Source organism: Amia ocellicauda, chromosome 3, assembly GCF_036373705.1.
Source record: "Amia ocellicauda isolate fAmiCal2 chromosome 3, fAmiCal2.hap1, whole genome shotgun sequence".
Taxonomy (NCBI): Eukaryota; Metazoa; Chordata; class Actinopteri; order Amiiformes; family Amiidae; genus Amia; species Amia ocellicauda.
In genome coordinates this window covers 10,553,370-10,567,088 of record NC_089852.1, presented here as the reverse complement: position 1 = coordinate 10,567,088, position 13,719 = coordinate 10,553,370, and the positions used below count along the sequence as shown (strand labels likewise).

Sequence of the window (13,719 nt, the reverse complement as noted above, 5' to 3'; positions counted from 1 at the left end):
ACAAAACATAAATGGTGTGTGTTGAGTTTTTGGTTTTTACTTTCATAATAAAGCTGTAAGAGCAACATTAGCAGCTCTTGAAATGTGCCTAGTGCTAGAAATATTCAGACCTTATCTACAAACCACAGCCGTCAGTTGATAAATGTCCAAAAAACACAGAGGAGTTCAACCACAAACTGCAAGGTATTGTGATGTGTGTAGCACCACCATTTCAACATAGACCCGCATTAGGCCTTTTATAAACCCAATCTGACTATGAAAACTTGCTCTATCAGTTTCTAAATGCCATGGTATCACTGCACCATTGAAATCCATATCCCTATTATAAGCTGTTAAGCTTGTTATCATTCCCATTTTAAAACCAGAATGGAAGTGCTTTCCAAGGATAAAATCATCCACTCTGCTTTTTGCCTATTCGTTTGATGTTAATTTCGTTATTTTTTTGTTTGTTTGTTGTTGTAGTTTTCTAGGGTGTTTATTTTGAGAGAAATGGCTTAAAACAACACTGAAGCTCATTGTCTGTTTCTGTATAGTTTTACAGTCCATTAATAATCTTCTCAACCCCCTTGACTCATAAGCCTAACAGGAAATGCTTTTGGGCTTATATGTTCATTCTGGCAGTTCGGGATTTAATTGATTTTGTCCTTTGGCCTGGCAGGCACAATAAAATGTTTAAATCCACAAAAAGACAGTATTGTTACCAGCAATGTAATGATAACATTCATCACTTGCAGCGATGGTTTTTCAATCTGAAGCCTGAGTGAAATAAAAAACATTGTCGGTCATTAGAATTCCGTTTAAGATGTTTTTTTTTTTTTTTTTTAATGAACAGCGAAACATTGCAACTCCAGTGTGATCATCATTAAAGCTGGACAAAGTCAATATGTTGGTATTTTTAAGTCAATATGTTTGGTATTTGTGACACATAACATAACGCAAAGCACACATTTGTAACACTTAAAAAACAACATCACTGCAACTGAGTAATTTACACATTATTCTTTTAAATATTTATTTGAATCTAAAAAGAGTATTTCAAATGGAACTTTTAGTAAAAATATAGTAAAACTTTAGTAAAAATACTATTTCCAAATGGAGTAATTTGCACATTGTTCTTTGAAATCTTTATTTTATTCTGTTCGTGTGTATTTTTAATAGTACTTATATTTTGTATTTGTGTAGTTCTACTGTTTGATTGAATAATAAAATAGAATTGGAAAGTGAATTTGAAGAGTCTTTCTACTTCTTAAAGAACGCCCCCCCCCCCCCGGTGGTGATACCGGCCACTGCGGTAAATTCTACAATGGTATATCGATACTAATAATCTTTCACCGGCATAGTGCTACCTTGGAAATAGAATCAGACATTTTTGCTGCTGAACTGTGTGGGGAGGTTCAAGGAAGGAACCTGACTATACAGACAATACCACTCCCTGCCTGCTGACAGATGCCGGACACAGGGTCATGTCGAGCCAGACGGCCAGCCCTATCTGCTGCAGCTCTTTACTCTTCACTACTTCCACTCAATGAAAAGATTTATAGAGATCTGCAGCCAGCTTTCAGTGAGAGCTACGATACATGCCAAGGAGGCAGCACTCAATCTGGCTCCTTTAAAACAGTGCTTAACCTCTCTTTCATGAAACTTGGATCTCTTACTGCAGCTGTAATGTCTATGACATCTATGTCAATTCAGATTCCTATGTCTCTGAACAGTGCCGCACATTGTCAGACATTGAATGCTGTACCTTTGATTAAGCTATTAATACAACTACACATGAAGATTAGTGGTTGGGTGTAGTGACCACTTTTGCTCAGGTTCAGTCAACGTTTCTGCCAGACTGGATTACCATTCAAATTACATCAGATTTTGGCAGCAAAGGAATAAAATCTTGAATTTAACATTGGTGGTCGCATTCAGTGACATATTGCAATCCAGTGAGTGATGACTTCTAAATAGTACTGGTCAGAAAAGCAGCACAGGGAATTGGTACATTCCTTAAGAGAGTTAATATAATTCTTCACAATGTGTAAAACAACAAGGCCAGTGTGAGGCTACCTCTGGTGACGTCTACATTCCTCATCTTAGACGTCCCTTCAGGTTGACGTCAGTAGCCTAAGTCCATAACGTAAATGCAGGCACAAGGGACGACCCGAGTCTGAGCTCTATAAATACACGACTGCCATGTGCCCCTACCGTAAACAGACAGCACAAGCTACACAAACTCTCTCTGCTGCCTTTTGAGGCCACTATGGGTTCACAACGAGTCCATGCTCAATGTTATTTGCCCCCTCGTAAAAACAAGCTGCACGTTTTAACACAGCTGCAATGAAACCCAAAACCCACAAGTAAGAGCTTTATACTGGAACTGCCTGTCATTTATGGCAAGCTTTGCAATAAAAGTTTTTTTGTTGTTGTTGATGTGTATTGTTTTTTAAATCTCCAGTAGTAAAAAGTATTAGTATACACATAAAAAAGCAATAATTCTAGTCATTTATTTTTGTTTTAAGAACATAAGAACATAAGAACATAAGAAAGTTTACAAATGAGTTTTGTTCTCTGCAAGATTCCATAAAGTTCCTTATAGTTGCTTAGATGATTATTTTGCTGCAGAAAACCTTTTGCTAATTTATTTAAGCACATAAATGCACATAGGCAGGACCCACGGATTATGCAAACTATCACTATTGGTATATCAAGGTGATGCATCACCACTTTTAGTGTCTCTTTCAAACAGCAAACCTTGAAAACAGTTGTATCCAGGCTGCCTCCACACGAACAGGTGTTGTATGTCACTCTGTAAACTGCAGTGTGACTCATCAGCGAAGAGAACAAAGCTTTACTGCTCTGCAGGCCAAGCTAAACAGATGCCACACAACTGCCAACACCTCTTCCCATGCTTACATATAGGAAGTCCAACATCCGGTGGTTGTATGGTATGAAGTCCAAATTTGGGCAGTGGATTCCAGAAATTTTGAAATGCAGTCTTCAAGAGTTGCCATATAAAGTCCTGATGCAAGTCCACTGTTGTTGCCTGGCAGTTTCACAATACCATCGAGAATACATACACACATCTGCTACTTTGGTAGACCATGGGTTACCTCGACCTCCTTGTCTATGAACATCTTCAGTGTCTCTGAGCGTCTCCCAGACACTCTGGATCACATTATGGCTTATACCAATCTCGCACGCACCTGTTCTCTCTGGGTAAGCTCCATCACACTGATTGCTCATACCATAGCCGGTCTTATGCCCAGCACTCGAGCAATTTAAGAGCAGTCAGTTGATTGTTTTCTAATGCTTTATGCTGTACGTACTTTACTCACTTTCATTACAGCAGTCAATGGTTTTCCTGTGCCTGGTTGACCTTTCAAGTTTTGTTATGTGTATACATGGGAGTCACTGTAAAAAAAACTAAAAAACTTTCATATAGTCAGCACAGCTGGACTTCCAATTCAGTTATTTAACCACTTGATGTTAAAGGAGACAAAATTTGTCTTCATTTTTGCCAGGTAACAGATTGACAGTTTCACATGTGCCAAATCTTTAAGTGATTGTCCTTGTACTGTGTGTTGAGTGTGCTTGCAGTCACGAGTGCCTGAGCCCTGTCATGCCTACTTCATCATCCCCCAGTCTAAGCACTCTTGTGACAGCTTGAAAATATACTTCATGACAACGCTGCTGTTGTGAACGGTTGTCAGCACACCAGAGCCACTGCATGCCAGCAAATTTTTGTCATCCTCTCCCACTCTGACCAATAGCAGTGGCTGAATGCTGACCCACCTTCTCAACAGGCTTTATCTTTGTTTCCAAACATGAGCCGAGGGTAAAGCAGCTTTCCCAAACCTGGAGCAGAAATCCTGCAGTGACGGCTGCCAGGGGCTGAATGGCTGATATGATACGGAATTGGCTTCACGGGTTCTACTTTCATGTGTACAAAAGTTCACTGTACATGGGACTGGTCACAATATTAGACCCAACAGAGTCTCAGTTCAAACACAGGTCAATGATACACACAGGGCTCAGGAAATGTTTCACGAATCAAGCTTTGTGTTATCACTTCTGCACTGAAATAAAGGAAGATATCAACTTGTTTGAGAGCATCCTTCTTGACTTAATACACAAGATCCAGAAGCCGTTGATAATACTGCAAAGTGTACAAGAATCGAAATTCAATTGCATCTGCCTTTTATGAATTCCACAGTTGTTTATTGCACTTTGACAGTTTGTGTGTCACGTCACAGAGACAATGGCAATAATGACAATGCAGTAAATAAGCTGTATAAATGTACCCTAGTGTCGGTGATGCACAGCAGACAGGTACTTACTCAGTTTGATCGCCTTGCATGAAGGCCTTGATGACAAGTGGGAACTCATACTTGACAATGTACAGGTAACTTGACATGGCTGTGCAGATACAAAGAGTGCAGTCAATCAGCAGCTACACACACACACACACACACACACACACACACACACACATACTAAATCAATACTCTCTGTGTCATTTTGAACACTGCAAACAGCAGTGAAATTCTTTCCAATTACCAAACATCCCTGCACTTTGAGAGATTAATAAGATGTGCATTTAACTTTTGCATTCATTTTTCTATATGCAAAACACACTGAAATATTCATAATTACATTGGCATGAAGAGCAATACAGAATAATTGGTAAATCTAAAATTAGCTCAACTGATTTACTGCATGTACTGAATGTCTGCAAACAACATTTTGATGTTTATAAAACCACTTATTATTATTATTATTATTATTATTATTATTATTATTATTATTATTATTTATTTATTGGCAGACGCCCTTATCCACGGTGACTTACAAATCATAAGAGCAATACAAAGTGCTTATACTTATCTTAGATTTTTTCTCCACATTTATAAATTAGAGCCTGTGTCTTTAAGATGTTACCACCCACTTTAAAAATTCTCTATTTATGAAGTCAGGGTGTGACATTATTTAATGCCAATAACACTAGTAGACTACACTGCTGGACAACATAAGCTCAAATCATGGAGCTCTACTGGTGTTTGCCAAGTGGGCTGTCCTGGCAGTCTCCGTCTTTCGCTTTCTTTTTCCGTATTTCTCTGGCAGACAGAAAAGACCTGCTCACTCACTAAAACCAAATTTTAAACAGGTTCATATTTTATGCCTTAATCAGCATTGGTCTCAGTTTCCATTTGCTGTGAGAAAGATCTTCCAGATACACAATATATAAGAAAGCAGGACAAAAATAGCTAAATATATTTCCATTCTTAAAACAAATGCTGGTATCTTAAGAAACAATGTATTCTGTAAATTAAGCAACCTGTTAATTTTAAAAAGCATTTAATTTTTTGAGGAAAGCAGTAACAACTTGGGATATGCCAGGAGACAGCAATGTATAAAACGTATCCTCAAGCAACTGAGCTTAACTTGTTACCTAGTGAAGCCTACATTTAACAGACACAAATCGTCTTTGGAATGAGGTCGTTTTGAAATTATTCCACTTGGTTTAGTCCTTACCTCCAATGTTCTGTAGGGTGATGGCAATCCCAGCAGCCAGTTTCCCTGGAGTACCAAAGGCCCTGTACCCGAGCTGCTCATAGGCCCTGATACCTGTGGAATTAAAGAACATCAGCAAAATATATCTCTATTTCGTCTGGAGGAGATACATATAATATATAATTTTAATACACAAAGGGGCACTGTAGCAAATGTTTGTGTTCGTTTCTTGGGTGCTTTGGTTGTATCTCTATGGAATGACCAGGCATGGCTACAGCTGAGCCAACATGAAGGTTTGAACCACTGGTCTCTGTGAGCAAAATTGAGATTTTCATCTGTTACACAAGTTTTCTGCCCGAGTCTGACAGGGTCTGGCAGCGGTGTCATGGTATCATGGTCTGTGTTTTCTCCCGAAGCCCACTTACCCACTACACCCGAAGACTTCAGCAGCAGATGAATTGAATATGAGGAGAGGGCAGCCACAGCTGTCAACAGGAAGCTGCAATGGCAAAGACATGAAACAGATTTTGTTTTAATTATTTGTTTGATTTATTTTCACACAATCACTATAGAAACAAAATAGCTCTAGAGTAAACTGCTCTGTTTCAGATGAGAAGACATTGGAAAAATGTAATTGGCATTTGGGTACATGGTGCTGCAAAAAGGCTGGACATGGAAGGTTATACTTCAAGCAAAAATTACACGCCACTTCAAAGTTAAACCACTCCACATTTTATATTAAAATGTTAATAAACCATATATATAAAGATATAAAGATATTCATAGGAAGATAATTATAAAGTGATACAAAGTTTCAGCTGAGTACAGCCACCACTAATCTGCTTTAAGGCAGAAAATAAAAATTAAAACACAAGATAAACAAAAAGTCTTAGAATGTTCCTTGCCACACAAATCCCAAAATACTGCTACAGTCTCTGGCAAACAGACTAAAGCTGTAGCTCATGACATCTGTACAAACACTCAAATCTAGACTGAAGGCAGCAAATTATATTCAAACATTATAATATTTCTGTATTCCTCACCGGGTTAAATACTGTGTCTGACAGCTTTTAAGTCAGAAGACATCTTAACTATTTCACATATCCTACATTTTCTAACAGGTAACTCCTGTAAGTGCTAAAGCGACAGAGGAGGTTGGAAGTGTTTCCAGGCTATTATCCCTAATGTGTGCCCCAATTTCTCAGATGCATGGCAGCCATCCAAATTTCACCCATAGCTGCTTGAACGACTTATTCCTGCTTTATGAGGATTTACTGTGAGAACTTTGCCTTGTCCATCTCAACCTGCCCCACTTTCTAAAGGTCAGTCTCCTACACTAAGAAGCTTGACATCCGTAAGGTATGGGTGGCATAGCAACTTCCCACAACCACCTCTTTGTTCCAGTAAAATCCACTGAGCAGCCACTGCACTTCTGTGCCAAGAGGTGTCCTGATTTGCAGCATGTCTCTAAGACGTGGACCCCTCAGTCCAACATACAAATAATCACCTTTCAGCATTCTTGAAGGTCAGTCGGTCACTCTGTTCAGAGTTCCCATGGTCCAAATTGCATCTTATGTAAAAGGCAGAGCCCACAGTTTTTGTTTGTGACCAATTTGTTGACTTAAGCATCTCGTTGTATACCGAGCTGTGGGCCCAGAGGTAGATGCTTGGGATTCCATTCAAAATACAATGTGACTTGGCCTCGGGTGTGCAATTTTCCCGCCAAGTCTCCAGGCTACAAGGCGAAACTAGGCTTTCATTGTTTTGCCTGCTTGTTGGCTTGTTTGTTTGCTTGCATTCCCATGTTTGAGCTTAGGTATTGTTCTAGAAAACAGCTGAGAGGGGTGCGGCACATCCATTTAGGTCCTCCGTTGCCTCCAGAAAACATCAGCTGAGATTCAGAGTGGCACGCTGCCGTGAAAAAAAGCAGAACTCCTACTTAGAGTTCTCTTGTGCCCCGCAGCGCGGTGTGGACAGCTCTGTAACACCAGTGGTGCCTGACTGGGCTTACGGATTTATTTTTAAAATTAGACCTTTGTCATTTTATTATCCAAAACAAGTGTAGATTCAAATTAATATAAGCCGATTTCTCTATTCATTAAGGTAGCTAATTTTAGAGTGTAAACACATCAACAGAGCAAACCACACAAGCCCAAGCGTATGGGGTGATTTCACACAATACTTTTCCACTTAAGAATGCATGCCGAATGTACTGGACACCCACAGGCATGAGGAATGCTATCACAGGGCCCAGCTGTTTCACAGGCAGGAGAAGCAGTCCACCAGTACTCGGTGTCATAACATTCAACTTTAAAAGTGTGGCATTTGTTCTTATATGGAGTCCAGTGATGATTTCAGGGTAAGATGTCTATACTCTAACATTTGTCCAGTGCATCCCAAACGTAGACTATCGATCGGTGCCTCAGTGAAAGACAACAATATTTTATACTGTGGCAGTGCTCTGAAAAAAAAAAACAATATTGTTATAAAATAGATCACTACGTCCAGACCAAACCAGGTTTGTTTCAACAAGTGTTTGGCATCAAGGGAACGTGACTAACCTCTACGTAAACGCATAGCAATCAGTCACTGCAAAGGCATCACAATGAACTCATAAACTAAATCCCTTGGCGATGTGAATTTTCTAATAAAAATAGCATTACTTAAGCTTACAGCATCTGAGAGTTTTACAGAACAGGATTTAGCCTTTATACGCTCTCGGGTTGCATTGCCACTGCAGCACAGAAAGTAAATGAGTCTCCTATAACCAAACAACGCTCATTATTTATGGACTCCTGCACTGTAATTTGTTTAGAGGACCTGTTTTTCCATTAAAGTTTATTCCTCCAAGTCCAAAAGTCAAACCTGTAGTGTGTGTGACTTTTGTAAACCCGACTCCAAGACCAGACTCATAATTCTCTTTCTCTGAATGCATGTGAAATATCATTTAATTTAATTGAAGCATGTTTTTAACAAATCAAACTGCCTGAATGCTTTGAATGTTGGATTTCTACACAAACCTAATGCATTGCTCTGATGTAAGACACGTGCGGACATTCTGAAATGCATCAAACTACCATCTGAAAGGAATTACCCTCCCCACATGTCCAACATGCTGGGTCGCCTTGAACTAGGCGAATAAGTACTGCAGTTCGAACATTCAAAACAGAAACAAAAAGGCTAAGCAACAGAGGATAACAAGAGCTTGCTGTAAGGGATTTTACAGTTAGTCTGCACTAGTAATAACAGATTGTCTAAACAGTGATTTTGGGGACTATTCTGAGACATGGCCTTCACGTGGCCTAAGTGCAATCATTTTTACAGACGTCATTTCATGTCGGACTCCCACCCCCAACTCAACTCAACTCCATTTGCCATTCAGTTTCCCACCCCCTGGTCAGTGTGGTAGCAGCCGTGTGGTTGTTAACATTCCTCGGAGCGGTGTACTAGTTACACTGAAGGTCGTGGCTATTTCAGCATCTGCATCTGTGCAGTCTGCATGTGATTAAGATAGGAACTCTGTATCAGAAGCCCTGGAAAGCCACACACACACACACACACACACACACACACACACAAATACTGTTGAAGTTCTATGATGCCGCCTGGCAGGAGTAACACGGAAGAGGTGCAGGGAAAGGTCAGCGCACAGCTGTTTCAGGGTATGGGTATGTTTGAAAGAGTCAGTGGTGCTGCTGATTTGTACAGGGATTTTACCCCCCGGGTGACAACAATTCTCCAAAGAAAAATAAGAGAGAGAGAGAGAGAGAAACAACAGCAGAGGTTGAGATTAAAAATGTCTCCCTCATCTGCCAGTGAAGTTAAAGGAACAACAGGAACAGTGCCACTACTTCAGAAGCTGGAGCTAAATTCAGAGTTTTGTTATGCAAGGGTATTACTGCACTAATCTAAGGACTACGGAAAACACTCAGCACCTGGAGAAAAAATCTTCGGGACTATTCAAGGAGACATAATCTGTTAGTCTTATTTATATACAATAAATTATTCTCATAAGCTCTGAATCAGTTTATCTCGTAAATAACATAGTCAAAAGGGTATTATTGGTATTATCGATCAGTATTATTATGCAGCATGCAAAGCAGCCCCATCTTTTGAATCACTTACAGAAACAGGACGATGCCCGTGTTGGCCATGGCATATGCCAGTCCCAGGATCCCACTGCCCATGATGGCGTTGCCCAGGTTGAACACAGACATGCCGAAAGAGGTCTTTCCTTCAAACTGAAAGATAATGATAATTGTGTATCTAATCATGATTTCTGATATAATTCATAAACATTTACACATATAACTACATATATACACATGTATTTATTAATTTGTTTTCAATTCAAAACTTGTATATTAAATCCTTCACAATATTTACTACTAACTACTAGTTTTTACCCTCAACCGAAGATTCATAGATTTTCCAAAGCTGGTTTAAACTCACATCAGTGAAGCGAATGGGTTTCTTGCCCTCTGTGTTGGGAAGGAACTCCTCGCTTTCTGCTAAATTCACTTCAGCATCTTCAAATCTGCGGGGACTCAAACAGAAGGCAACACTAAACCTCAAGCAAGGCAAGGGCAGGTAATATTGAAACATCAGTTGTGGAATGAGCTTCCAACAATGTAATATGTACAGGTTTATCTACACTTAACAAGTGTCTTCAACATGACTGGCTCTGCAATACTTTATATTGCACTCACATGTGTTATATAGTAGGAGAACTGTGCAAATGTACAGTCATATCACAGTCCAAAATGAATGTAGATGAAAAGACTGTCTGAAATGGTCTTTGCATGACATGACATCAACAGGCAGCAGAGTGTTTTGTCTGTAACAGTACAATGGAAGAACCTCAATGAACATGTAAATGAGAGAATCTGAACGCTAGTGTTCAAAAGATTTAAAAAAGCAAGTTACACACAGACTAGAAGTATGAATATAAAAATACACTTGACATGAGGAGAGAAGCATCATGGGAGTCAAATGAACAGTTATAATTCAACTTCAGATCAGAGAAGTCCTTGTATGCGTTAACTTGCTCTGTAAATAAAGCAAGTTGTAAAAAAAATGATTTACTTTTACCACCACATAAGAAAGACACCAAAGCACAATGAGGCCATAAAGTTTCATATCGAGTTCACTAAATTAAGTGTAGAAGCTTTTTCTATTTTGTAATAGAGCACAGTAAAGGTAGTAGGTAGAAGAAAAAAGTTAGGGAAATATACAACAAATGTGTTGCTCTGAAGTGTGTGTAAATGTAAGTAAATGTGAGTAAATGTGAGTAAATGCTTGCTGGTCTATGGTGGAGGGACTGACAGACAGATATGACATTGCTAGCAGCTTACTGGTCGTCCTCCGGCAGGGTTTTGACTGGCACGCTCATCTCTTCGCTGTGTTTTCCATTGGGGATGATGCTCATCTCAGACTCAGCAGTCTCCATGGTGTTGCTTTATATGTCAAACTGACTACAAACTAAGTCCCCTCAACTGCCAGGTAGGCAGTTATGTGGTTTGCTTTCTCAGGGAACTGCAGAAGGAAAAAGACAGTAAATAACCGTTCACCGGGGAACAACTGGTAAATAGCACAGGCTGGTACGCACTGTGTGTTAGTTTTAATCTGACAGACACATTTATCTAGAGGCACTCCCTAAACTACACAGTGTACCATATGCTGGTTGTTCTCAGTATGGCTATAGGAACTGTTTTGTGAGTCAGCTGTTTATGCACTGACTTACAATCCAAGGTGTTACATTTCACTTCCCAGACAAGTTTCCATCTGATAAAATCAAAAGATGGGCCCAAAGTAGTTAAATAAAGAACTGTGCATAAACATTAAGTTTAAAAAATAGCAGGCACTTTGCCACAGGGAACATTACAATGTCATTATTAGACTGTAGATTTCCCACTAAGGTTTTGCCCATATTGTGCTTTTCACAACTTCAGATTTGAAACATGTTAGGCAGTTTTCCAAACAATTATAAGATGAAAGTAAGTATTAAAAGAGATGAATCTCTTAACTTCAAACCAGCACAAGAATGAAAGTGCATCTCCTGGTAGTGACCTATGGTCAGAGGTCAAGGTCTGGTTGACTGGTGCACCCTGTCTTAATGTAAGTTATGTGTGGGAGTGAAGACCAAAACAAAATATTTTTGTAAGGTTTCGCTTGTGGATAACTGATTAGATTTCTACTTTTACAGGGAAAACATTTAATATTTTATTATTTAATTTATTTAAAGAATTATAGTGGTTCTTTCATTTATTTATTTATTTATTTATTTATTTATTTATTTATAAAATACCTAGAAGACAACTACATAAAAGATGGGGAGTTGAAAAGAGAGGCTGAACATCAAGTGGAAATATCTTGGGAAGGCCTTCATCCTGCAGTAGATCGATAAAGGCTACTTCTGCTGATGATGATATATATATATATATATATATCATCTTCCTCGGTCCCATGTTTATTAAAATAATTTCAGACAAACCTTATTTATATCCTACAAATATATATTTTCTTAGAGACACACTTCCACTCAACTCACAAGGTTAAGAACGAACAGCAGTGGAATCCAAGAGATCTCAAGCATCATTAAGTTACATGACTTGTTGCACTGACCGTTTTTTTTCTCTCTCTCTTTTTAGACCAAATACAAATGCAGATGACTAGAAGGATACTAGAACACCACGGTTTCCATTAAATTACACACTACACTGCATCCAAACACCTATTGCTCTAAAAAAAAGTCCAGAAATCTGCTAGCTTGCAAGGACACTGGTGTACAGCAATACATGCTAGGCATTTCCAGGTTTCCTGAAGGTGTCCCAGATATTTATAAAAGAACTGTCTTGATTGCCCATTAGATATGCAGCGTAAGGAAATTTGATTGAATTACTCCACAAACAAGCATAGACTCTGAAGCAGCAGGACTCAACAAGATGAAAAGCTGCAGAACCAGCTCTGACCAGCTTAGAACCAGTTCTGGCCATCACTGGAATCTCTTTGTCCTTCAGTTTTGTTCTCTGCTTTTTTAATTAGGAAAGACTTAACATAAAGCCAGTATTCTCAGTGCTTTAAACCTTTTTCTGGCATATCCCTCATCCCCCCCCCCCCCCTTTTAAATGTGTAGCGTTTTTTAAATTATTATACATCAAACACTCAGGGAAGTGAATTAGCGGTGGCATATCTGAAAACCATGCCGTCTTCCACCCCCTCCCAGTTACCGGTTCCCCGAGCCACGTTATGTGCCTTACTGCACAGTTAGGGTCTTCTGTTCGCCTGGCTAAAGCTGGGCAACGTGGATGGGCAGCAAAAACACCACACACAATAGCGCACGTTGTGTTGTTTCCTGGGAACTGCCAGGGAAACAGTGGTGCTATTATATCAGCATCATTATATTACTGGGCCCCCTTGGCTGGTGCTTGCAGGGGCACTCGAGGCCTGAAAAGGTAATTCATTGCTCCCTAATTGAAAAGACGGCAACCTTAAATTCAACAGCTGCCAGGGCCTCCGCTCACGCAACACGTATAGGGGTAGCAGAGTTGTATTCCTCCAATGCGCATAGGCCAACAAATCATCCCTGAGCTCCACCAACTGCAGTTAGGACAACAAGCATGCTTTGCTGTGGAATGCGGGCTGGGAGAACATGAGGGGTTGGCACGGCTGGAGGCTCTATCTGTCAAGGGACGCCTGGCATTCACAGGCAGCGCCAGTGAGAGGTAAACCACAGTGCATGCTCTGATTGTACAGTAGAATGTATAGTACACACATGTCAATGCATGTCTTTTTTAAATCCTAGAAAACCATAACACTGGGGGGAGGCTAACCTTCTCAGCCACCTTCCCTCAAACAAACTCATCTGGAATGGAGGGGAAATTGACTTTATCTGTGAGACCCACATGCAGCACCCTGTTCATTAACCGTGCTCAGATGCATTCAATGCCCGTAAAAGGGGAGGGCAAACCTCCACTCTCCTCCTATAGGGATTGTGCACTGTCCATTTCGATGTTGATATATTGCTACCTGTGTATATTTAGACAGACAGAAATAAAACTGAAAACAGTGTTATTAAAAGAGCAGGCCCTGAGATGAGTATTCACTAACATGTACTTATTTATATGGCATGTTTTTATACAGTTGTCCTCAGAACCCCTTTCAATGCCAGGTGAGAGAAGCTGGTTCAGTGCAGGATGGTTTGTAAACATTAATGACCAC

The 13,719-nt window shown here is 39.8% G+C and overlaps 1 protein-coding gene across 1 annotated transcript in view; it reads right to left on the bottom strand.

The window, feature by feature from the left end:
- Positions 1–13,719, bottom strand: part of slc38a3b (solute carrier family 38 member 3b) — a 44,184-nt gene that overhangs the window by 16,115 nt on the left and 14,350 nt on the right. Inside the window, exons 2-7 of the mRNA XM_066698123.1 lie at positions 10,854–11,034; positions 9,952–10,045; positions 9,625–9,740; positions 5,925–5,998; positions 5,521–5,613; positions 4,326–4,404 (exon numbers count right to left, since the gene is read on the bottom strand). Of these exons, the coding sequence (XP_066554220.1) occupies positions 4,326–4,404; positions 5,521–5,613; positions 5,925–5,998; positions 9,625–9,740; positions 9,952–10,045; positions 10,854–10,948 (551 nt within the window). The 5' untranslated portion in view covers positions 10,949–11,034. The remainder of the gene's footprint in view (positions 1–4,325; positions 4,405–5,520; positions 5,614–5,924; positions 5,999–9,624; positions 9,741–9,951; positions 10,046–10,853; positions 11,035–13,719) is intronic.